The following is a 25,724-nucleotide window of genomic DNA, read 5'->3' as shown; positions in this document are numbered from 1 at the left end:
GGAAACAATAGACACAAGTTAACTGCACTAAGTAACTATGATCTATGACTTCAACAACAGGCAACCTATTTACTAGGTGAGAAGACTCAACTGAAACAAAAGGATTGACTCTTCAGATTCCATCCGCCTACCAAGACTCACCAGGTAATTCCATTACCCGGCTATAACCAACCATACCAAACCCTGATCCTATCTAATCCTGAAGAAGTCCAAGTTCGCACTTGTCCGTGAGCATGGCTGATCGACTAGATAGGTACTCCACAGATTCTGCACAGCTTTCCCCACGAGTCGTGATTCCCGTGTTGCTTCACACTTCCGGGGTGTGCAGTCGGGGTCTCACTATAAGGCCTTTACAAAGCTCCCGCCAACTTGCAGGCACCTACTGAGGTTTCACCGCTAACAGACGATTACATCGCTGCAGAAGCCCCCTCTTATGCCACTTAACCGTTCGATGGTGCCCACAGAGTTAGAGGGGTGTCTAATTAGTTGGCCAGACTATACCCATATAAGCCTTGTGGTTGTGCGGATTCATTTGTTTACATGTTCAAGAACCAATCCTTAGGACCCCACACAGGAACAAACACCAGCCTGCTGTATAGCACCACTCCAAACCAACCATCCTGTAGGATCCCTATACCATGTTGCTAAAAGATTACCATACCGATTTCTTGTTGCATAGTTCATTAGTCCAAATTAACATTTCCCCAACTTAGGACTGCACTAGAGAATACTACCCATTTAATCTATGATCCATCAATGATGACAAGGAATTATGATTCAAAACTAGTAAACCCTAATGTGGGATTCCATTTAGACAATCATGTAATTGAAGGAAAAAAACTACACATGAAATCCTAAAACAGGGGGGAAATGGTCAAGGACACTTGCCTTCAGTGGAGGATTGCTCAAAATCCTCGAAAGCTTGATCTTGGAGATTACCGAACTGCTCACCTCCTAAGCGATACATAGGAAAAAGCACACAAGGAAAAACTCTAAGAACAGTATACCATACAGTACTAAAACTAGGTAAAAACTCTATAAAAATATTCTTCACGTCGCTACGAACACTTGAGCGTGAAAATCACCCAGATCGGAACTACGAGCAGAAAGTATTGAGCTTTTGAAGTTTCAGGGGCTTATCTGCAAATTTAAGTTGATTTTCGATAATAAAACGAATTATTTTTATACTGGAAAAGTTATTTATGACGTCCTAAAGCAAAATCTATTTACTTTTCTATTGGAAAATCTCTTGGAAAAGGCTCATGAGCCTGTGGACCACGGCCTTAAGGCCGGTCCACGGGTCCACGGTGGACCGAACTCCTTAAAACGAAGGGGTACGCGATTGTTGTCGTCGAATGAGGATCGGATGGTCGGGATTTAACCGGGCCTTGGCCAGCGACGCTGAACACGGGTGGGCGGCAGCCGACGGTGGCGGACGACTGAAGCTTTGCTGGAGATGCGCGAAATTGCGCATCTGGCCACGGATTGTGACGAGACAAAGGGCAAAAGAAAGAGGGGAGCACAGGGATCGTCACCGAGGGATTGGCGACGGTGGAGGAGGTCGTAGGAGGGCCGCCGACGGAGACGGGCAATTGGCGGAGAGACGCTCCGGTGAGCGTCAGGAAACATTGCTCGAAGTCCTGCGACACCAAAGGAGCAACGAACGAGGTCAAAGAAGGCTTGGCCACGGAGAATTAAGGCGGCGGCGAAGTTCTCACTGGCGACAATGGAGATGACGGCGTTGGGGTCGAATCCGTGCAAAATACAAGGGGAAAAGGGTGGAATGAGTGTGGAATCTCACAAGGAAGGTAATGGAGGGCATATTATACACGAGAGAGGGAGAGGAGGAGTCGGATTTGAGGGGATTTGGCCGGCGGCTTTAAAGGGGATAAATGCGACGGTTTGAGCAATTGAGAGGGCCATTCAAAGGGGAAAACGGTTGGGTGCTTTATTGGGAGGGCGAGGATCACGGCCATGCGCTTTGATTGGCTAGTGATGGCGTGGGGGGGGGGGGCGATTTGAAACGGCCGCGTGATTGGGGCGGTCGGGTTCAGGCGGTGGGAGGAAAAGGAAGGGGAGCTAGCTCGGACGTGGGCGGCTCGGGCGAAGCGGCTCGGCTCGGGCCGGGCCCACCTGGCAGCGAGACGGGACAGGAGGGGGCCGCTCGGGAGCTGGAAGGCCGGCTCGGCTCCGCGGGCCGACGCGGGGAGAAAGGGGCGGCCCGCTCGGGCGGGGAGAAAGGAGAGAGGGGAGGGAAGTGGCCCGGAGGGAAGGAAATCGGCCCAAAGGAAAATTTTCCATTTTGCAAAACCTTTTTTTTAGATTTTAAACAAATTTCAACAGAGGTTTTACATGAGGAACTTCTAGCGAATTTTTGCAAACGTTTTCCAGGCATAAAAACCTATTGCAACTAAGACGACATGGATGCATCAAACTTGTATAACCTATGGCCAAATTAAATTTAGAAATTAATCTCTCTATAGAACAAAGTTGCAACTCCTATTTAAATTCTAGCAAAATTTTAAACTATTTCAAAAATTTGAAATTTAGGGTGTTACATCAATCGAAGAGATCATCCCCGTCCTTTAATCCGTTGTATGATCCAGCGCCCCTCAATCGCAAGCGAAGAAATCCTCTAGTACTGAAATTAAATCTCCCAATAGTCGATAGTTTTTCTATTATTGAACATATGCCTACTAACACCGGGTTTGCATGGGTGGCCTTTCTCAGGGGACATCTGGTGCATCCTTGCGATAGCCACCTCGAGAGAAAGCTACATCCGATAACTTGACCAAAGGGGTAACTCCTACCGAGTCAACGCCATTTAATTGGTTATCCTTTTTAAGGACCCACTCTATAAGTCTAAAAAATATTGTTGGTTGATTCTTTACAAGTTGCGCATGCCTTGGCTTCATCTGGCTCCCAAGTTACTTCTTTGACACAATCGACCTCGGTTATTGGTTCAATGACAAAGAAAGTAACCACCAAAAGGCAAAAGTCGAGCATCATTTCACGCTTTTCGATTGCAAGAAGGTTTGTCCTAAGTCTTAATCTCAGCTAGCAACTCTTTTCTCTTTCCCTTATTCTGTTGATTACAGACTATCTACTCTGGAGGAGGCAAAAGACCAAACTGCCAGCAAGTCGACCAGTCGTCCGACGTTGATCTCTCTGATTAGTCCATCTCCAGCTCTAGCCCCCTAAGTTGAACATCCTATCTCGAGCACACCTGAAGAAGGCCCACAGACTAAAAAAGCTGAAACTTTAGTATTGGTCCCAACTAACGACCCTTGGGAAGTAATAGAGGTTCTCCTCTAGGCCATAGGTGCTCAAGCAACTGTCTTCAAAGACAACTACGCCGATTGCCAAATGGAGCTTAAAGCTATCTAGGAAAGAATCAAGCTTAAGTCCACCCTCTCGTATCATATTTATGTGATTCGATAATCGGGTGACTAATGAAAGTTATTTTTCTATCTGCTTCCTCGGTCCTTGAGTCCTCCTATAATAGCAAGGAAGCCCTTCTTTTCGATGCAATGAAAACCATCGATGGCAATTCCAAATATCAGGAAAAACTCAAGAACGATGCGCCATGAGAGCTGAAAGAAAGGCCTTGGAAACTGAGTGGGATGCTGCTATCACCGAGCGAGATGCTATTGCTATTTAATGGGATGCTATGGTCTCAGCACTCCAAGAGTTCAAGGAACAAACACTCGACCGCATGACTCAATCAGCCTCCGTAAGCACCGCAACGCTGCTTGGTATCCTCAAGAGTTACAACCCTGCACTCGACACTTTAGTAGTGATAGTGGGGTTTAACTATACCACTAAAGAAGTAGCAAAACTTGTTCTTAGCGTCAAGCTTGTAGTCCCTGCCTTTGTTGAGTCACTAGGGCTCAGCCTATCTGAAGATGACAGTGAGAGGAGTCCCTTGAGTTAATTGTTCGTTTAGCTCAAAACACTTGCAACTTGGTTTATGATCTGGTAATGTCTGTAATAGTACTATCATTTTACTTATCTAACATGCTACTACCTGCTATTCTCTTGCTAATGAAATAGAGTTAACATGAGTAGATGCAATAACCGATAAGTACGTGCTATAACCATTCTCAATACTAAATAACTCTGTATCCATTAATATATGAAAACTCAACTAGACAAAATGTTAGATGCATGGCACTCGAGTAACCACATGAGATAACCACAATAATAAGGAAAAGACTTAATGTAAAACTTAGAAACAAAAAACATGATGGCCTTTCACAAACTTTCACCGACTTGCGTGCTTAACCAGCGTACGGATATGAACTCGACAGAGGACACACATGAGATTGACTAAAACTTTAGAACCTTTTTTAGCCATTAGGTGTAGTTGTCCGTCATCAACCCACATATGCCTGTATTGGCTCTTATCCAAAGTAATCAATGCAAAGCCGGATAAACTTTAGCAAAAGATATATACAAAATTTACAAAAAGTATGGTATTATTATGTAGCCTCTGACTCTATGGTCGAGGAGAAGATTACTCGATCTAAGAGTAGAAAGGAACATACCTGTGTTATTGAAAGTGTATGGTGTTGTAGTCCTTGACTATCTACTTGATGATTGGAATGAGTAAAGAGTATAGCCATAGCATTGAAAGTACGCAATGTAGCCTCTAACTCTTTGTTTGATGTGATAATTAAGGCAGGGAGTAGAGCATATGCACCAAAATATACTTGATGTGGCCCTTGTCCCTTCTCTCCATGACTGAATTCGAGTAGAAAGTGGAGCATAAGCACTGACATTATATGATATAGCTTTTGGCTCTCAGGTTGGTATGATAACCAAGAAATAGAAAGTGAAGCAAGAAACACCAAAAAAGTATGATATAGCCCATGACTCTCCATTTGATAGCTAGATCGAGTGGAGAGTAAAGCGTAAGTATCAACTTTCATTTCTCGACCACGTACTGGACGATTCCAGCCCCAGAGCGGGTGGTTGAGTTATGTTATGGTCATCGAGTGTATTTGAATAGCCGGGTAGGTGAGCATTAAAAACCCACTCTCGTTCGTGCTCATTTTCACCGTAGCCTTTGATTTGACATGCAGTAATAACTACGCACCTCTCTTTGCAGAGATTGGACAAGTCACAATGTCTCAACGATACCTCAACTTCCGCCAGATGTGCCGCGCGACTGAGGCATCCTCGTTCTCACACCCAATGATATCGAATCTTGATAGCTCCGTGCATATAGTACGACCCATTTCCATGACTATAAATGGAGTGAAAATTGAGACCATTGGTTTTTCACCCCACCTCCTTCCTTTTCTCCCAACACGCCTAATAGAACTCGTAGAGCTTGAAGCCATGGCGTCCACTCCACCGTCGTCTCCCAACCCCGTTCCAGAAAGTGAAGAGATAGGGTTTCTCACCCCAAGGCTCCTCAGCATGGCTCCTCCAGGAGTCATTATTGTTTCTTGCAACGAGGAGAAATCGATCGAAAGTCCTAGGAGAAGAAAGAACAAAATGTCCATCGGAGCTTGCTGTCCCTTCACCCACCACCTCCAGCGTTTCCTTGACGTTGATGCCACGGAACGAGTGACACAAGAGTTGGTGACATGAGACACAAAGGAGGGAGATGAACATGGTTGTGATCTTGATGAGGTCATTGACCAGGTCACTGACCAGGTCACTGACAAGGTCTTCGGCGATGGAGCGTCTGATCATCCGGTGGTAGAGAAAGTGTGGTCATCCTCTCTGTCGACAACCGCTAGATCACCTTCGCACTCTACAGAGGGGCACTCGGCATCATCAGGGCTAGTCAGCATCTCCAGTAGGGTATTTGCCTTGGGCACTCTCCCTGGCCCTTACGTTGGCCAGCGTCGGGTCCCTGACTCTATCGGCTATAATCTAAGGGATGAGTATAGAAGGCTCCTCGACTCATTCAAGGGGGAGTAGGACCTGCACTATTTGCAAGAGCTAGGTGAATACTTTTTGTCAACTTTTTTGCACTAGCCACGCATGTTAGACAGAAAAGAAAAAGTATGTAATTGAGTAGTTAATCAAATCAAATGTAATTGACTTACCTGTAATTTACCTTTTCTACGAATGAAGCTTTCGGAGTTGATCGATATTCCATGAGTGCTCGAGTATCTCATCATTTGGAGTAGATAGCTGCACTGATGTAGGTCGGGTAACTTCAATCACTATATAGGGTCCTTCCCACTTGGGTGATAACTTATGGCGCCTAACTTGTTTTTGCACATTTCGTAGAACAAGATCCCCAGCAGTGAGTTTTCTGGGCTGAATCTTTTAACTATGATACTATGCAATGCTTGTTGATACTTAGCCACTCGAAAAGATGCTCAATCGATACTCCTTGAGTAAATTGATGTCATTCACTCGTAACTGCTCCTGCCTTTCCTCCAAGTAACTTTCCACTCGCGATGATCTGAACTACAACTCAGTCGGGAGTACTGCCTTTGCTCCATAAACTAAAAAGAATGGAGATTTACTAGTGGCCCTATTAGTCGAAGTACGAATGGCCCATAAGACCGAGGGAAGTTCTTTCACCCAGCATTTTGAGTAAGCCTTTAGCCTGTCGAAGACCTGAGTTTTGATGCCCTGCAAGACTGTACCATTAGCATGTTCAACTTGACCATTACTTTGTGGGTGAGCTACTGAGGCGAAATAGGTTTTGATGCCAAACTCTTCACGGAGCGCAGTGAAGGTCCCACTTCTAAACTGGCTACTGTTATCCATAATTATCTGATATCCATAATTATCTAATACAGAATACCGAATCGAGTAATTATACTCCTCTTGAACTTCTTAGCCCCTTATACGGTTATTTTTCCTATGGGTTCGGCCACGATCTACTTAGTGAATGTGTCGATAGCCACGAATAGGAACTTATAACCACATTAGGCCCTTGGGAATGGTCCGAGGATATCCAAGCCCTAGACAGAGAAAGGTAAAGAAAGAGGAATTGTTTGCAGAGCTTGGGCTGGTCGAGTGGTCTGCCTTCCAAAAATTGGTAGCTCTAGCACATTTTTACTAGCTCGGAAGAATCCTGGAGGGCAGTCGGCCAATAGAATCCCTAGCAAAAGCTTTTCTGACCAAGGTGAGGTAATACACATGATTACCACACATGCCTCCATGGATATCAAGCAATATTTTATTGCCCTCTTCCTATGTGATGCACTTCATCAAGATTCTATTACTCCCCTTTCGGTAGAGCTTGCCGTTTACCAAAGCATAGAGCCTGGACTTACGAGCCATTTTCCCTACAGACACATCACCATCAGGGATGTCTCGACCTTCGAGATAGGCTTGGTATGGAGTCATCCAAGTTGATTCACATTCATGTAGTGCAGCATTCGTCTCTACGGGTTCTGCCTCGCTGACTAGACCAGATCGCTGGTCAAGTTGGGTAATATCTATTTGTCGAACTATCAGAACAGATGGTCTGAGGAATTTTTCAATGAAGACTCCTATAGGTACCAGATCTCGGGAAGAAGCGAGTCTAGCAAGTTCATCCGTGCCGCCCCTTCCACTCCTCCTAATGTGTGTTACTTCTAACCCTTCGAACTTCTGCTTGAGCTTTTGCACCTCATTTAGGTAAGCTACCATGTTGTCGTCCGAGCACTGGTACTCCTTTTGTACTTAGTTTACGACTAGCTATGAGTCCCCTTTCACGAGAAATCACCTGATTCGAAGTGATTCAGCTATGCGGAGCCCATTTACCGGTGCCTCATATTCTGCTACATTGTTGGAAGATTAAAATCAAATTGAACAACGTACATGAGTTTGTCGCCCGTTGGAGACTTAAGTATAATGCCAGCCCCCGAGCCTTGAAGTATAAGCAACCCATCGAAGAAGAGCGTCCAGTGATCTTCGACCACATTTGGCATTGTTTCTTCAATGCTTATCATTCGGTGATGAATTCTGCTAGTACTCCTGACTTCACACTTGTGTGTGGCACATATCCGATGTTGAACTCATTGAGCTCAACCGCCCACTACGCGATTTTTCCAGTAGCCTCTCTATTGCGTATGACATCCTTCAGCGGATACATCATCATGACTGTGATCTTATGTGCTTGAAAATAGTATCGTAGCTTCCAGAAAGACATCAAGACTGCATATAGCAACTTCTGCACTTGTGGATATCATAGCTTAGCATCATGTAGGACTTTGCTCACATAGTAAATAGGGTTTTGGACCTTAGCCTTTCTCTCGGGGCTTTCCCATTCGGCCACTAGGACCATGCTTACAACTTGTGGGGTAGCTGCAATGTACAAAAAGAACTCTTCTTTTTCATTAGGCGGTGTAAGTATTAGCGGTATCGATAAATACCTTTTTAAATCGTAGAAGGCGCGCTCCACTTCTTTCATCCACTCGAACCAGACGTGTTTCTTCAACAGCTTGACGAAAGGCATCCCTCGCTCACCCATGTTAGAGATGAATCAACTAGAGCTACAATGCATCATGTTAATTTTTACACTTCTTTCAGTGTTCGAGGCGACCGCATTTGGTCAAGAGCTTCGATTTTTCCCAGATCTTCAATGCCTTGACTTGACACTAGGAACCTGAGAACCTTGCCGGACGGAATGCCGAACATGCATTTTTTGGGATTAAGCATCATACGATACTTCCTGAGACCATTGAATGTTTCCTTGAGATCGACAATCAATGCATCTTCGATTCTGGACTTGACTACAATATCATCAACATACGCTTCTACATTGCTCCCAATTTGGGGTTGTAAACTGTTCTAGATACACAGTTGGAAGTAGCACCAATATTTTTTAAATCGAAAGTCATATTTACATAGCAGAATACACCAAAAGGAGTGGTAAAAGCAGTTTTCTCTTCATCCTCTATTCCCATGCTGATTTGGTGCTACCTTGAATAGGCATCTAGAAAAGAGAGTAATGCACAACCTACCGTGGAGTCAACGATCTGGTCAATGTGATGAAGAGGGAAAGGATCCTTGGGACAGGCTTTGTTGAGGTTGGAGAAGTCGACACACATTCTCCATCTGCCTTTGGCTTTCTCGATGAGGACAGGATTCACCAACCATGTAGGATGACGAACCTCTCAAATAAAGCACGCCTTTAGAAGTTTGCTGACCTCCTCCTGGATGCCTTGCTTCATATCCTCCACAAATCTTTGCGACTTCTGCATCATGGGTTCAAAGTCGTGCTTAACGGCTAGTCGATGCTTGATCACCTCCCAAGGGACTTCGAGCATACCAGACAGTTGCCATGCAAACACGTCTTGGTTTTCCTAGAGGAAAGTGATGAGCTTGAGTTCCTACTTAGGGTCGAGGTTAGCCCTAACCTTAATTGTCCTGGCTGGTTCAGACAGGTCGAGGGGTGTTGCCATGACACCACCATCAATCTTCTTGTCCTTGACACCGTCGTGGGAATCACCTTTGGCAGCCTTATTGGACTTGGATGTGTCATTAAGACTTACGAGCTTGGAGTCCTTGACCTCAACGATAGTTTGATGCTTCTGCCACTTGGAATTCGTGCCCTTAGAAGTGGTTGCCGCTCAACTAAGGTGTTCGACCATGTTCAGGCTCTGCTTGTCGCATTTGACTGCTGCACATTGATCTCCCTTGAAAGTTATAATCTCTTTGGGACCTGGGATCTTGAGTGCCTGGTATGCATAGTGCACCACGATCATGAACTTTCCTAGCATTGGGAGGCCCAGGATCATGTTGTACACCATCTCGAAGTCCGCGACATCGAAGGTATGCTTCTCTATACAGAAGTTGTCGGGCATGCCAAATGTAACCAGCAACTTGATCTGGCCTAGGGGCATGGTCGATGAGTTAGGGGTTATTCCATGGAAAGCATCAACTCCCACCTTAAGCTCCAACCTTTGAACTCCCATCTTATCTAGGGTCCTGGTGAAGATGAGGTTAAGTGAACTACCCTTGTCGACCAATGTTCGAGAAATTTTGATGTTAAGGATAGTCAGCTGGACCACGACCAGGTATTGACTAGGGTGTGGAACTATAGCCGAATGATCAACTTGATTGAAGGTGATCGCAACCTCTGACCACTTGAGGTATCGAGTAGGCCCAGCCAGAGCCAAATTGACCTCTTGTTCAACCTCCTTGTACTGCCTCTTAGATTCATATGCGGTGGATCCTCCAAAGATGTGTGCTAGACTTTGGTCAGCCTCGTGGAATTCGGGCTCGGTACCGTTAACATTCGACTTGGCCTGTTTTTTGTTATGCTCAACAACAGCGGACTTAAGCATTTCATCGACCTTCTTCTTGATGACATGGCATTCGTTGAAGTCATGTTGGCTGGTCTGATGGATGAGAAACCACTTCCCACCACCTCGACTCAGGCCTTTGTTGTCCTAAGTGTTGCGCGACTTGCTCCTGCCGACCATGGCTATGGTCCTATCTGGACTCTTGCACTTGTCGATGAGTTTGTTCTTCTTCCCCCTGTTCTTCGAGGACTGGGGCTTGTCCGTGATAGCTTGAGGGTTCTTGGCATGTACATGGGCTTCCCCTCGCTTTGCACACTTCTCAGCCAACTCAAAAAGCTCTCTGATCATGTAGATCTTCTGAGTAACCATCTTCCTGAGCAGGTTCGTGTTCCGGACGCCTCGCTTGAAGGTGATAATGACTGACTCGTGGAGATATCTGGGGTCATGTTACGCTTGTCACTGAATCGGCGAATGAAATCGCAGAGTGACTCGTTCTTGCCCTGGTTCAGTTGATGGAGATCATTCTCCATTCCTGGGCGCTCAAATGTACCTTGGACGTTGGCTATGAATCGAGCCTTCAACTCAGCCCACGATCAAATCGAGTTAGGAGGCAGGTTCAACAACCAGAACCTGACAGGTCCATCAAGTGAAATTCGCCGCCCACTACTCTAGTAACCATGGTATAGATCTGTAACCACTCGTTAGTGTTGATCTTCCCAACATACTTTAGGATCAGGCTTGCCTTGAATTTCTCGGGCCATCGTATTGACCGAAGCTCATGTACAAAAGCTTCACAGCCTCCATCGAATTCTTCAAGAGGAGGTGGGAGAGGACTATCACACTTGTTCCTTTGAGCAAGGGAGTTACATCGACGATCTCGTCCTGGAGATCTATGATCGTAATAACGATGGTCGTCCTCACGACGTTCCTCACGATGGTTGTCTATCACTGTACATAAATCATACTGATAGTGAGGAATACGATTCCTCAGGTCATCCTGGTTCCTACGCTTATGGGTAGGGCAGCTATAGTTTGGTCCGCAAAGTGGTGCTCGGGCTTGATCACCTGAGCTCCCCGCCTGGTATCCCTCGACTTGGGGATGCTCGCGTCCGTGGCTCCTCGAGCTGGCGCCTTGCCAGTTGGGGTGCCTAGAGTTGCTATGATTGTTTACTTGAGCAGCTTGGATCTAATCGGCATCAAGTAGGGACCTGACCAAACTAACCATAAGGGTCAAGGGATTTGCTGGATCCAAGTCCGAAAGGGACCTTATAATTAGATGGGCTCCCTAGATATTAGCATCCAGAGTGCTAAAAACATCGCTGCCCGGACTCAGCTGTGGTTGAGATGCTACTCTGCAGTCACTATTCTGAGGGAGCTTGTTCCTTGATGCTTGAGCTGCTGGCGGTGGAGGTGTTACCACTGGAAATCATCATTGAAGACTAGCAGGTACCTAACCTCCTACGGTCTATCGATGGAGAGTTGTCTCAGGGACACGTAAAGCTCTAGCCGTAGATGTCTCTGGTGGTATTTCACTAGCAACCCCGATACCATGAGCGGCGGTTGCCACTGCTAGATCCTTGAGAATTTTCGTGCCATTATTTACCATAGCGTTTGGATCTACCGGCATTGGGTCAACAGGTGGGATATTGGCTCCTCTGGCCATTAACATGAATCGATCTGTTCGTTTGCTCTGGGTGGCGGCGGAGTCGTTGTCGCCACCCTCATCACTGTTGGTGTCTGTCGGTGACATGGGAACCGGGGGTCCCCGAGTCCCGAGGCCAGGACAGCAGAGTGCCATGTGGCGCCCTCCCTCGGGGATTATCTCCCCGAGGTCCGAGAAGACCAAGTTCCGAGAGAGGGTGCTCGGGGCCATGAATAGTGGCCCCGAGCACCCGAGTTCCCCGATGACCCGAGAAGACCAAGTTCCGGGAGAGGGTGCTCGGGGCCATGAACAGTGGCCCCCGAGCACCCGAGTTCTCCGATGACCCGAGAAGACCAAGTTCCAGGAGAGGGTGCTCGGGGCCATGAACAGTGGCCCCCGAGCACCCGAGTTCCCCGATGACCCGAGAAGACCAAGTTCCAGGAGAGGGTGCTCGGGGCCATGAACAGTGGCCCCCGAGCATCCGAGTTCCTCGATGACCCGAGCAGACATAGTTCCGGGAGAGGACGTTTGGGGCCATGAACAGTGGTCCCCGAGTACCCGAGTTCCCCGAGGAACAAGAAAGGGTATATCCGGGAGAGAGTGCTAGGGGGTATGAACAGTAGTCCCCGAGCACTCACAGTCCCCCGAGGACCTGAGAAGTCCTTCGCCGGTGGTCCCCATAGGGGCTCAGCGGTGAGGTGTCAATTGGTGAGAGGCCCAATGTTGCATTTAAGAGGGCGCGTGGCCTGTCACTTCCAACCACTCCCTCCACGCCTGCTGTCAGTCCCTGCCACTCCCTGGCAGGGAGGCATGGGGACATTTAATACGCTGGTCCCATCGTGCGTCATCCGGTACGCCTCGAGATAACATCGCAGGGCTCGAGGGATATCGCATGCCGCTCTGCTGTGTTAGGCTCGCTCTGACCGGGTGGGCACGCGGGGTGCTCGGTGGCTGCCCGATGGGCCCTCCCCGCAGCACCCATTGAAAAGCAGGATGATGACGACAAGAATGAACGGGGTCGCGTTTTCAACCCTTCCCGTAACATCAAGCTGCAGTCCATGATGGTTGCTTTCCATTTATGGTGCCTTGAACTCGCGCCACCCTTTCTGGGCACGCTACCCACCCCGACGGGGTATAAAAGAGGGGCGGGCTCCCTGGAGAAGGAGAACTCTGGATAGATAGACCGAACTGAGAAGATCGAAACACACAGAAGACAACGACTTCTTCAAGACCGAGACAAGCTCACGAAGCTCTAGATTTAGACAAACATCCTTGTAACACAAGAGATCCTCAGAGAGGCATTCCCTGAGCATTTATAGCATACACACAGGAGTAGGGTATTACGCTCCATGCGGCCCGAACCTGTCTAAAATCCCCTGAGCATTTATTTCCTCCTGCATCCGATCATCCAACCCACCTGCATCTCATTTACTCCCATTTATTTCACGTATGAGGTAGATTCAGAATCATCCCCCCGGTTGAATCTCAAAGGGGGGCCCTCCGGATCCCCGCTTGTGGAGTTCATCCTCCGACAGTGTCTATGCACTGGAGAACATTAGGCTCCTTGGGATCCCACTCAAGATTTCCTACCTCACGGTATGCGTCCAATGGCCTGGACTCGATAATACTGGTGCGGATCAGTTCACCTTGATGGTCCCAATGGAAGATCATAGTTCTGAATGGAATCTTCGATCCGGCTAGGGGCGATTCCAGGGTGATCGTTGTTGACCCGAAGTGGTCATAGAAGCCGACGTCAGAGAATCCAGTGCCAATGTGCACTCGAGACATACCAGTGCCAATGTGCACTCGAGACATAGTCGATCTTGAAAAGTATAAGCCCCTACCTAGCGCACCAGCTGTCGAGGATTTGTTCATGGCAATGTGTCCGAAAATAATGGGGTTACCTTCGTGCATCAAAGATCGAATATGAAGCGAGGCACACACACGATGTATACAGGTTCGGGCCTCCAGTTGGAGTAATACCATATGTCCTATGTGGATAATTATGTGTATGTATTCACTCGAGTATAGGTAATATGGTTAACCTATCACAAGGCGTATATCGGATCTAGTATAAGCTAGTTCTAAAGTCACCGAGTTCCTTCTATGCTAAATTCTTGATGCCTACCTCCAATATCCAAGAGAAAAAAAGTCCCCCCCAGGGGATTTGGGTCCCCTCCTTATATAGGGGTGATGTACCAGCTCCTATTCAGCCGTAGTCGATAGGTAGTCCTTTTACTTATCGTCCAAGTAGACAAATCTATCCTCGGTACTAGTCTTCTCGAGTTGGGTAAGCAATTTAGGCCTTCCTAGTATATATCTTCTGGATTCTGGGCGTATCAGGTACTGCGGATTTAGTTTCATAATATCTGGAGTTGTTAGGTATGCTTACAACATGCCCCATCCGTATATGGTATACTTCTTACACGTATATACCCATAGTTAGATATTCGACACTGGTCTTCTCACATCTATTCAAAAGATCGAATAATTTACACATTTTTGCCATCCACTCTCGTCCTCTAGCCTCCATGTCTCATTACTAGCTACAGATACAAGACCTACTTTACTAATAAAAATAAACAAAGAAATTAGGAGGAAAATTAGTGGCTAATCTCCTCCTCCTTTTTCAAATCCCATCTGAATCAAACTACTACATCACTCCTAGCGTATCCACATTGCCATACCTTAAGTTTATACTTGATGTTATCGCATCCAATGTTTGTGTTTTCGTTGCAACGCACATACACTTACCTAGTTGTAGGTAATTCTAAAGGACAACTTAAGAGACATTGAATTGGTGCAACACTGACAACTACTATCGGCAAACCGCACCTTACTTGACATAAAAAATGCTGAGAAGCAGGGGCTATTAGTCTGTTACAGCATCTCCAGAAGACCATGTATTGCACTCTCCATCCCACCCGGTAGCCAAAATGAGCAACTTTTGGTCTCCAATAGAGCTTGTCCACGCTATTTTGAGAGGTACGCTATCTCGCTCCTCCCCACATGCCAGATCTAGTCTCCCTCCCCCACACCATCTTCCAACCGCCGTGTGCCCCCGTGCACTCCCGCCACCATTCGGCCTCCGCTGCTCCACCCCGAGCCACCGACACCTCCAGCCTCCGCGGCCCTGCCCGGCATCCCGGTGGTAGCCTTTATGGAAGACGTAGAAGCCTACCACTGCTAGGTTGACCTTGACATCAACTCTGTTCTCGCCTTCCTCCAAGAAAGGTACATGTCCCCTCCCCTTTCCCTACCCATTGGGACAGATTGATAGCCTAGGGATCTTAGCATACTTGGATCGTGCTTGATCCAAGATTTGGGTCTTGGGTACTGCTAGAGATTTCGCGTCCTTATGGGGGCGAAAGGGTAGCCGGCATGACCAGCACGTGAGGCGACATCACTGGCCTGGAGCTGAGATGGCAGCCGGTCCAAGCAATTTGAGCTCAGATCCCATGCCGGGTAACTGATCATGGCAGCCGGTCGCCGAGGCTCGTTTTTAGCACTGCGGCCTCAGGTACTGCTTCCCAGTAATCAGTATGTGTGCTGAGCTAGGACTGTAAGCAGCCGCAGCTCGATCTCGGTTCTCCAGCGAGTCTTGGATGTTAACCATACAATCACACAAATCTTTGTGTCGACTCTTGAAGCATCCAACCAGATAATCAGACAGACAAATCTTTTGTATGTAGTAGCATTTATCCGTATATGTCTCTCCTAAATTAATAAAATTCCAATTAATGAAATGATTGGCGTTGGACTCCTCCGAGACGTGCCGTTCAACTCCCTTCCCCACCAACCACCCTTTATTTTCGCGCCAAACTCCCTCCTATATTAGGACCAACCAAAACAACGACGTACGGACGTCAAGTGCAAGCATATCATCGGTGCCATATAAGAGAAGCCGAGTTCTTGCGAAGATACGCCTCGCCGTCGTTGAATCCATCGATCTTTCTTCCAACAGAGAGACTTGTATCCACCCGGCCGTCGATGTCGAGGCTGCAGAGGTCGTCGGTGTCGTTCCGGCGGCAGGGCTCGTCGGGGCGCATCTGGGACGACCCGCTGAGGAGCCTCGACCTCAAGGGGCTGTCGATGTCGACGGCGGTCGTGGCGCCGCTGCAGGCCGGCGCCAGCATACTCGCGGTGGACCCCTCGCCCCGCGCCGCTCCGTCATCGGACCAGGCATCGTTGCGCCACGGCTGCGGCGGCGCCTCCTCAACCGGCATCATTGCGGAGAGCCCAGACGTGGTAGCGTCGGATCGGTCGCCGGCCAGCGTCGTCGTCCACAGGGTGCACGGCGCCCGCCACGAGAGGCCCGCGAGGCGGCGGCGGAGGCTCTCGTCGGCGTTCTGCGCGTGCATGGGGCATCCCCCGGCGTCGCATGCGCAGCAGTAGGGTGCGCCCGCACGTGTGGCACGCGGGAAATATGAATATGTACGTATGAACGTACGTGTCGTACAGCTGACGCGCGGCGACGAATGCACGCTTCGGATTTTCGCACTTCTGGTGCATTGTGTTGTGCATATATGATGAGTGATGTACGAGTTGTAAGATTTAACGTGTCCTCTTCCTATCAATGAGATAACGCATGCGCTAGTGCATACGAGTTGTAAGATTTATTGTGTCCTCTGATCTTCCTGTCATTGAGACCTTTTGTGCAGATCACAAATTAAAAAAAAAACTGATCGCCATAGAGACTAAAAGGTCTCGGCGAACACGAATCAGACTTCTTACCTTTCTGTGCAAGTTGTCAGAATCACATATAACAGACCGGAGGTTTTCTCGTAGGATCACAAATGGTAGAATTGATGCGAAAACTAAGAAATACATCGACAAATCATTGTTTATCATCTATCATGTATTCAACACTAATACATGTGTAAAATTATAATTCCATAACTTCCATTTACAAAAAATATTGTACAAACGAAATACCATATGTAATTCGTGCTGATTATAGTGACATGATTAGATAAAATGTAAAACATTACAATTAATTGGACATATAGGTAATTTCTATAAGAAACCTCCAAAATTGATAGAACTAGGTGTGATCGTGTGAAATTTTTTATCACGATCCTAACAAAATATTGGTAGAATCATAAGAGTATTAAGATTCGACCAAATCAAGACTTATCTTAGGATCGGATTTGGTGTGGTCAATCTTGGATCACAAAATCTTAAGATAGATACAAGATTCCGACATCATTGTTTCTATGTGATCCTAAACTCCGCGCAGTCTCCCATCCCCTATCATCTCTGGCAAAGCTGAGCCCACATGTGAGCACCGTTACCGCCATGGCGCCACCGACAAAGTTGAGCTTGCATGCTAGCACATTACCTGCTTCAAAGAGTGGGCAACCCCTTCTTTTCCATACATATGAATACACGCTAGAGGCATCACGTTCCGTCGCTCAAGGTGGCCGGACTGTTGTCTCCGGCGGCATCATGGCAGTGGGGAGATTGGGAGATAGACGGGCTGGGTGATGGTTCTAAATCTAGGCGAGAGTGGCAGTGTAGGGAGGAAGGGAGCTCAGGTTTTAATGTGTTGGGCATATGGCGCGTTGGCCTTGGTTTCGGGGTTCCACTACACCACAAGGCCACAGGAAACAACAACCAGAAGACAAGAAACAGCATATTACAAATAGAGGACTTTTACAGTACACCTAAATGAGTGCATACCGTCTATTTTTTTCATCCGGTGGCTTAGATTGGTCCAATAATACTCTATCGCCCATCAGTATCATAGGTATCATTAAAGAGTATCATGGGTATCATAAGAGTAGGATTGGAAAAAAAAAACTATAATAAACTTGTAAATTATATGTTTAATTAGAGAAGATCAAAATGTTAGTTTATTCTTCGGATAAGCTTTCACTTATTCTTTTCATTTCATTTATTAGGGTTTCCACCCTCCGTCGGTCAGTCGATGATGGGTGGCGAAAGTCCGAAGTCCGGTCAGTCAATGACGTAATTACCCCTAAGGGTATCAAGATAATTACAATAATACATACTAAAATGGACGGTTGAATCATAACAGTGATACTCTCCATCATCTAATATCATGGTGTACCGTAAATGTTCTCTACAAATAAGGTACAAGATTTGGTAACTAGTTGTTGTGCTTACAAATATATACGCCCAAACTGCACATCATCAGAATACATATTAGGGGCCACAGGAAACTAGAAATTCCAGGAGAATAGCTTGCCAAATTGTACTACAACACTGCCAAACTGATCATCACAGAAGAAAGGCGCTGTAGAAATCAAACATGACATGACGAAACCTAACATGACAGGAAACCTAATGGACCATGTCTAGAAGGCAGTCAAGTTGGTTTATTGTCATCCACTCATAGGAATCGATTAACACAGAGTAGGTCATAGGTTGTTGAACGTATCGACATAGGTACAAGCAATGATGCATCACTTCCCATATTAAACTCCCCACAGAACAGCCAGCAAGCGAAGCAGAACCATCTTGACCTGAGCAAGCCAAACAAGAAGCATGACAGATTTGCAGAGTAGAATCATCACTATCAGATCTCATATGGTTGATCAAGTACTAAACATTGTAGAGTTGCGTTTTGGCGTGTCCAAATCGTATCCCCTGCAGAATCAACCGAAGCAATCAGTTCCAGGTGACACCAGCAGCAGGAAATAATATTTTTAGATTTTGAGTGTTTCATTTTGAAAACCAATGTTACTTTAGATCATTTGGCGAACCTTCTCTTCAGCAAACCTGATGATTTGCATGTTTCCTTTATTGCATTCACTCGTTAATTTCCGCATAACCAAGGCATTTGGATCATTATCATCAATCTGAACAAGTATGTGGCAACCATAATTATAGGACCTTGAACGGTTTCTAAAATGGAAACAAGACAAGAATTGAGAGTTGTGCTAAAGAAGATGAATACTCCATATCATACCTTTGCCTCAAGTAACGAAGAGAACTCGTAGAAAGCAGTCTACACATCGGGAATTGAATTTGTCTCACCAATTATTCTCCACTAGTTGGAAATCCAGTCAGATTAGGATTTGATTTAGTTTGGCTAGAGATAAGAGATAGAATTGATTAGTTTAAATTAGATATAAGAGTTAAAGATATAATTAGTTCAAATTAGAGATAACGAGGGTCTTGTGTGCCAACTGGGATTCTCCCAAGCCAGCTATATAAAGGAGTCGGCCCTAGGTCGAACAGATGAATAAAGAGTTTATTCTCCCTTATCTTCCTCCTCTCTCTATCCTCTCCGTTGCTTCTCCCTCTCTCTCTATTATGCTCCCTACGACCCCTCTGTTCTCACTACTATAGAAACAGTTGCCAAAGACAGGTGGTAACTCATTTCCACAGGCGTTTAGCCACCAGCCTCTGGTCGAAGGCTTGTGAAAATAGACGATTGTCATAGGCGCAAAATAGATAGCTTGTGAAAACCTATTACCAGAGACGGTTCGCTTAAAGAACATCATGTGGTAATAAGTTTCCACAGACGGTTCCTTAAACGGATCACCTCTGATAATTAATCTCCAAATTGACGATTTTTAACCTGAAAAAACCAAAAAATTTGGCCCAACCAAACGCCCCCCCTCCCCGTGTGCTTACCATCCCACCACGAAAGTATTAGTAATACTAATAGCATATGTGGTCATTTTGATCTCTTCTATCTAAAACTTAAAATGATTATTTGGACACCTAAATAACCTTAAATGAAAAGATTTTCAACTACAAAGTTGTATATATCGTCAAGGGCTATAATTTCCACATAAAGTTTATCCTCATCTGACTTTATATGAAAAAGTTATAAATTTTTAAGATAAGTTATCATCTATTACCAAAAGACGGTGCACATAAGAAACTGTCAAGACCTGTTTAAGGAACAAATGAATCTCTTCCATGTGCCGAGCCCAGAAAATAATCCCAATACATAGTGATTTTATTCATGATATACATTATAATATCCATAACTTAATCGATAAATCATCTCACAAAAGATCCTCAATGGTTGAAGAACCAAATAAAACTGCAGCGGATCCTAAGCATATTATTCATCTTCACTGATAACTCCACAGGCAAATTCGACGGAGAACACCTCCCTAGAATTCATCCTCCACAAAGTCTTCCAATTCTTTCCCAACTGAGTTTTTGTTTATAGCAAGTGTGAGCATATGTCGTACGCAGCAAGTTGTGAAGGAATAATATGCATATGAAGGCTTTAACACAGATAAGGCTCATTGACTCTTTTGCAGAAAACAACATTTAAGTAAAAATATTTAAAGCGATAATAATTAAGTGAATAGTAAACCACCTCAAGATTCCATCCATCTTGACCTAACCAACTGACCACCTCAACCAAGATTCTAACCACCAAGGTTGAACAACAAACACCTCGACCGCGGCTCCCACCACTAAAGTTGAACTACAGACAAAGTACCTCAACCACGATTCCCACCATCGTGACTGACCCACACGTCAACTATGGTTCCCACCACCACAGTTGACTACACTAACTAAATCATCAAGTTATAATCATGGTAGGTTTTCTATGCCGCTCGTGACCATGAGTACAACTAAATATTCAGTTTTAACTCTATAAAGGTTGTACTTTACCCACAAGTCATGATCTCCTTTAAGCCCGCATCAGCTAGACACTTATACACTTCCGATGTGCGCGACCAGGAAACCACTACAAAGCTTTTGCAATGCCCCTTTCAACACATGTCTACCTGTTGAGGTTTCACTACCGCGTGATTCCACCTCAACAACGAAAACCCCTTCTTACGCCTTTCGGATCTCAAAACATCATTCATTCACTGCTCTTCTGCCTGGTCTATACTATACTAAGAGTAAGCAAATTACTTAGCTAGGCATATCCTATACTAGTCTTATGGTTGTACTATAAACATAGAAAGATCACCCTACGAACCAGTCCTTAGATTTAAGCATGACTACCGCTTTCCCATCCATACATCTCATCATCCCAGCCGCTCAAATCCATATACCATGTTGCTACAAAAATTATTCCATCATATTTTATCATTGTTGCATAGCACCATTATCAAGTTCATGGAACAATTATCATGATTACCATCCCAAAGCAAGGCTAATCATCATCTACCCTTTCGTAACCCAAAACTATACTAAAACGACAAGAATGATAATAAAAAACTAGGGTACAGCCTACTCCTGGGATTCCCAACAAATTATTAGCATGCATATTTACAAAACAAAACATTTTAAATACTAGGATAAATATGATCGAGAACACAACTTGCTTTCACTCAACTTAGTTGGGTCTTCAAAGTCTTGATCTTGAAACCTTTGCAGCTCCTCCAGAACATTGGTGTCTACTCGCGAAAACAAACAAAAAGGCACACACCAATAAACACCAAGATCCAAAAAGAACCAAATATCACAAAACAAATACAATCACATACAAGATCACATTTTTTCGAACAATCCGACTTAAGAACGGGTCAGAACGGAGCTACGGTTAATAAGTTACAATTTTCTAAACATCAAAACAGGACTAAAAAGATTAAATATAGATGAAATTATGTTGTTAGGAATTTTCCAGTATTTTATAAAGTCATCTATGATTTTTTGGATTTTCTAGGATTTTCCTAGAATTTATTAGCATCTACTTTAATTATTAAGCTATATAAAAACATTAATCATAATTAAACAACACCACAAAAACATTATTCAACATTACTAAACTATTTCAGATTTTATCCTATTTATGGATTTTCTTATTGTAGAAAATATATTTGTTGGAATTATTCAACTAAGGAAACATTATATATATAATTATAAAACTACTAAACACAATTAATTAAACCTATAAAACATTATTAAACATTATTACAAATTAATTTCCTAATTTATTATTATTATAATTATTTTTACACTGGAAACGTAAATATTGCACAATATACATTAATTATGATGTCATCACACAATTAAAATAATTAAAAAGAAAAACAATGCTGACTGGGCTTGACACATGGCACTCTAAGCTGACATGGCATGACACATCAGCGAAACGACTGACGTGGTAGGCTAAGGTGGTGTGATGACATAGTTGAGGAGCTGATTGGGATTGTGCGATCCATATGGCACTTTGCTATTGGCTAATGAATGGGTATGGAATCTTTTAATCTAGACCGTTTAGATTGGATCCAACGGTTGAGAATAGATGGCGCTGGCGACAAGGAAGAGACGGTGGCGGAGAGGCTCGATATGGTAGTGCATGGCTAGAATCTCGCCGGACTTGAGCTCCAACTCAGTGGCGACAATGGTGAGCGGCGAACAAGCATCGCCGGAGAGAGGCAAACTCACCTAGGGTGTTGGTTGGCTCCGGGAGGCGGTAGGACGGGTTGGCGGCGAGAGGGGTGATGAAGGCTCTCAGAACATCACCAGAACAGTTGCCTTGGTGGACCACGATCGACGGTGAGTGGCAGCACAGCACCAAGGGCTAACCACAGACTCGGTTATGGTGCATGTCGTCGTCGGTGATGGCTGTGGAGGGCTGGCGATAGCTAAGGGTGGTGGTGGCTTGTGGATCTCGTCGGAGAGGTCTTCCCGAGAGCGAAAACTCGCCGATTTGTTGGGCAACAAGTGCGGCATGCTTTGGGGAGAGTGTAAGGGTGGATATATATAGGTGAAGGCTCCCCTATGTCTATCTCTACATGGATTTGGAAAGGGCGGCGGTGGCTCAATCCTGAACTCAAACTCCTCATTTTAAACACGGTTCGGTTGCAGATAAGGTGGCAACATGTCACAAAGATGGCATGGACTCGACTCGGGGAGCTTCTAGATTGTTTCTCATTTGGATTAGGTGTGGTTGCGCATTGTGGTGCACATGCTCGATCTCTTGTCGGAGTTGGACTCCGGCTTGAGGTGGGAGAAGGACATGGCATGCGAGCCCTGCATGTCAGTGGCTCGGTGGCAACAGCATGGGGTGCGATAGCAAAGGCCGAGGCACTTGCCCGAGAGTGGCCCGGAGAGAGAGCACTAGGCTGGCTCGGGCTTGGATCGGCTGGGTTGGAGGGTTTCAACCCAAATAGCCTTCTTACATTTTTCTATCTTTTCTATTTCTATTCCCTCACACAGATACTAGTAATACACGTGTACATAAACATGTACACCATATACTCTTCTCGATAAACCTTATATTGGCTCACTTAAACAGTAAATCAATGAACAATCAAACAAACAAATAAACTACACACACAGATATATATATATATATATATATATATATATATATATATATATATATATATATATATATATATTATAGGAAAATAGCCCTCAATTTAATACACATATAGCACACATACACACTTAAGAAATTTTATTTAGTTTTGCAAACTCTTTCATTTTCTTCAGAAAAAGTTTTTAATTTTCCTAGTTTAAGAATTTAGGCTGTTACAGGAACCTCATGTGGAAATCATCCTATTTCCAGAGGCGGTTCGCATAAGGAACCGCATCTGAAAATGACCTTTTACACAAGTAGTTCACATAAGGAACTACCTGTGGTAATTATCCCATTTTCAGAGGCTATTGTCGTAAGCCGCCTATGGAAACCTATGGAAATTTGTTTCCACGGGCGGCTTGAAACCGCAAAGGCCTGCTCAGGCGATTTGTGATATGAGCCACCTGTGGAAAGATGCCCTAGGTGTCCCCAAAAATAGTTTTTGTAGTAGTCTCTCTCTCTCTATCTCTCTATCTCTCTCATGATTACTAGAGGTAATTGCGGCACCTCCCAGTAGGTTATTCAAGCCTAAGCCAGTTGTGAAGCACCGGTACAATCTAAGAAGGTGAGGCCTTATGAACTTGGTACCAGAGATGCTAGGTTCTGACACTGCTTAAGGCTCCAATTCACAGGCCATGGATGCATTGAATTAGCTCGTGGCCGACATGAAGTTGCTGATGGCTTTGCAGATGGATGAGATGGCTTTGCAGATGGCAGCTATTGAAAAGAAAACTTCAGAAACAATAAGACAATTGGCTATTCTGTAGACCACTTTGTCATATGTTCTCTTGGTGCCACAACAGCTAGCTATGTTAATACCATCTTTGCTGGTAGCCACAACATCTCCAGCACTCCTACCCCTACCGCAACAGCCCCCTTACGCCACATCCATCTGTGCCGCACTAGCCATCTGCCCAGCTACCGCCCACTACCACCATCCAAAACATTCAATTTCCCCACTCGCCATCCTTCATTCCTATCTTTCATCCTCCCCAAATTCCATCTGTTTTGCAGATTAATCATACCATTGTCCAAGGTTATACAGGTGGTAACACAAGTGTCCCCTACTTTCATAAACTAGAGTTCCAACTTTGACTGGTTGAACCGCTGCGACCACTTCTTGTGTGGTCAACGTACCCTAGAGAGCAACAAGGTTTGGATGGTGGCCTACCACCTTGCCGGCATCGCCCAACATTGGTACTTTATGCTAGTGTCCTCCGCTTTGGAACAATCCATTGGGACAATTATCACATCTGTCTTGCTTGACAATCATTGAATCATATAGATGGTTTAGACCCCCGTTCCATGGCACAACAAGTCCAACTATTCACTTCTAGGTTGTCAAATCGTGTTTGTATATATGTCGAGCTTCAGGATCAACAAGACCTACAGATGGTTCCACATCCACTACATGTTCCCCAACCTGCGCATAAGCCAGGCCGGTGCCACCACAACCATTAGCACCTAATCTCCCTAGAGCACAAGGGGTGGCCCTAGGTCCAGTGTCCCCATCTCTACCGCCGTGCCCTTTTTGTTGTCTATCATCGTCTGAATTGGCAGAAAGGCACAAGCAGGGGTTGTGCTACAACTGTGATGAGAAGTACATGCATAGTCATCGCTATCAGCACCTTTTCTACATCGAGGTGATCAACTACGATGACGATGATGGTACAGAACATGCTCTGAGCGTGTGCACAGATGAAGCAGCCATCTCCCTTCACATGCTCACAGGCATCCGCGCAAAAGAGATGATGCAGCTTTGTGTCATCATCAACAACCATGGGCTTCTTGCACTAAACTCCGGTTCTACCCACAACTTCATTAGTGAGTCGTTGCTTGCTCGCATCGGTCTTCCTATCAAGTCGGTTCCTACTGGCTTGAATGTGGAAATCGCAAACGGCAACAAGGTGGGTTGCCTGGGTCTTTGTGCTAATGTGCTTATGCGCATAGACCTAGAAGACTTCACGGTGGATTGCTACACCATTCCATTGGGTGTCTATGACAACATCTTGGGGTTTCAATACCTACGAACCTTTGGGCTGATCCTGTGGGACTTCAACGACCTTTGCATGGCATTCTAGCTTGGCGACTGCCAAGTCTTTTCGAAAGGCTTGGAATCCCCTCATAAAGATATTCAGCAGATGGAGGCTAATGCATTCCACGATGATGAATTGGAGGGTCTTCTGTGGAATTTTGATGGTTTATTTGCATAACCATAAGGCCCACCTCCACAACACTCACATGATCACATGATCCATATGTTGCCTGATACAACTCCTAGAGCAGTGCGCCCATACCGTTACCCATAGCTACAGAAGGATGAGCTCAAGCGCCAATGTGACGCAAATGTTGGCTCAAGGCACCGCCCTAGCAATTCAACATTTTCTTTGTCGGTGCTCCACATCAGAAAAAAGGGTAAAACATGTATGTTCTGCATTGATTATCGTGCGCTAATGAGCAGATAGTAAAAGACAAGTACCCTATTCCAATGGTGGATGAGCTTCTTAACGAATTACATGGCACATGAAACTTCACCAAGCTCGACCTTTGCTTTGGATATCACCAGGTACGCATGCACTCTGGTGATATCACAAAGGCGTATTTTTGGATGTAC

At 45.4% G+C, this 25,724-nt stretch overlaps 1 protein-coding gene across 1 annotated transcript; it reads left to right on the top strand.

Annotated features, from left to right (window-relative positions):
• The first annotated feature begins 15,788 nt into the window (after positions 1-15,788).
• LOC133890049 (uncharacterized) lies at positions 15,789-16,451 on the top strand. The gene has a single exon (XM_062330490.1). The coding sequence runs from the start codon at positions 15,841-15,843 to the stop codon at positions 16,243-16,245; it is 405 nt and encodes a 134-aa protein (XP_062186474.1). The 5' UTR covers positions 15,789-15,840; the 3' UTR covers positions 16,246-16,451.
• Positions 16,452-25,724: the final 9,273 nt, after the last annotated feature.

Source organism: Phragmites australis, chromosome 14, assembly GCF_958298935.1.
Source record: "Phragmites australis chromosome 14, lpPhrAust1.1, whole genome shotgun sequence".
In the NCBI taxonomy this organism is placed as follows: domain Eukaryota; kingdom Viridiplantae; phylum Streptophyta; class Magnoliopsida; order Poales; family Poaceae; genus Phragmites; species Phragmites australis.
The sequence above is the reverse complement of the archived record's forward strand: the minus strand, read 5'-3'. Positions and strand labels throughout refer to the sequence as shown.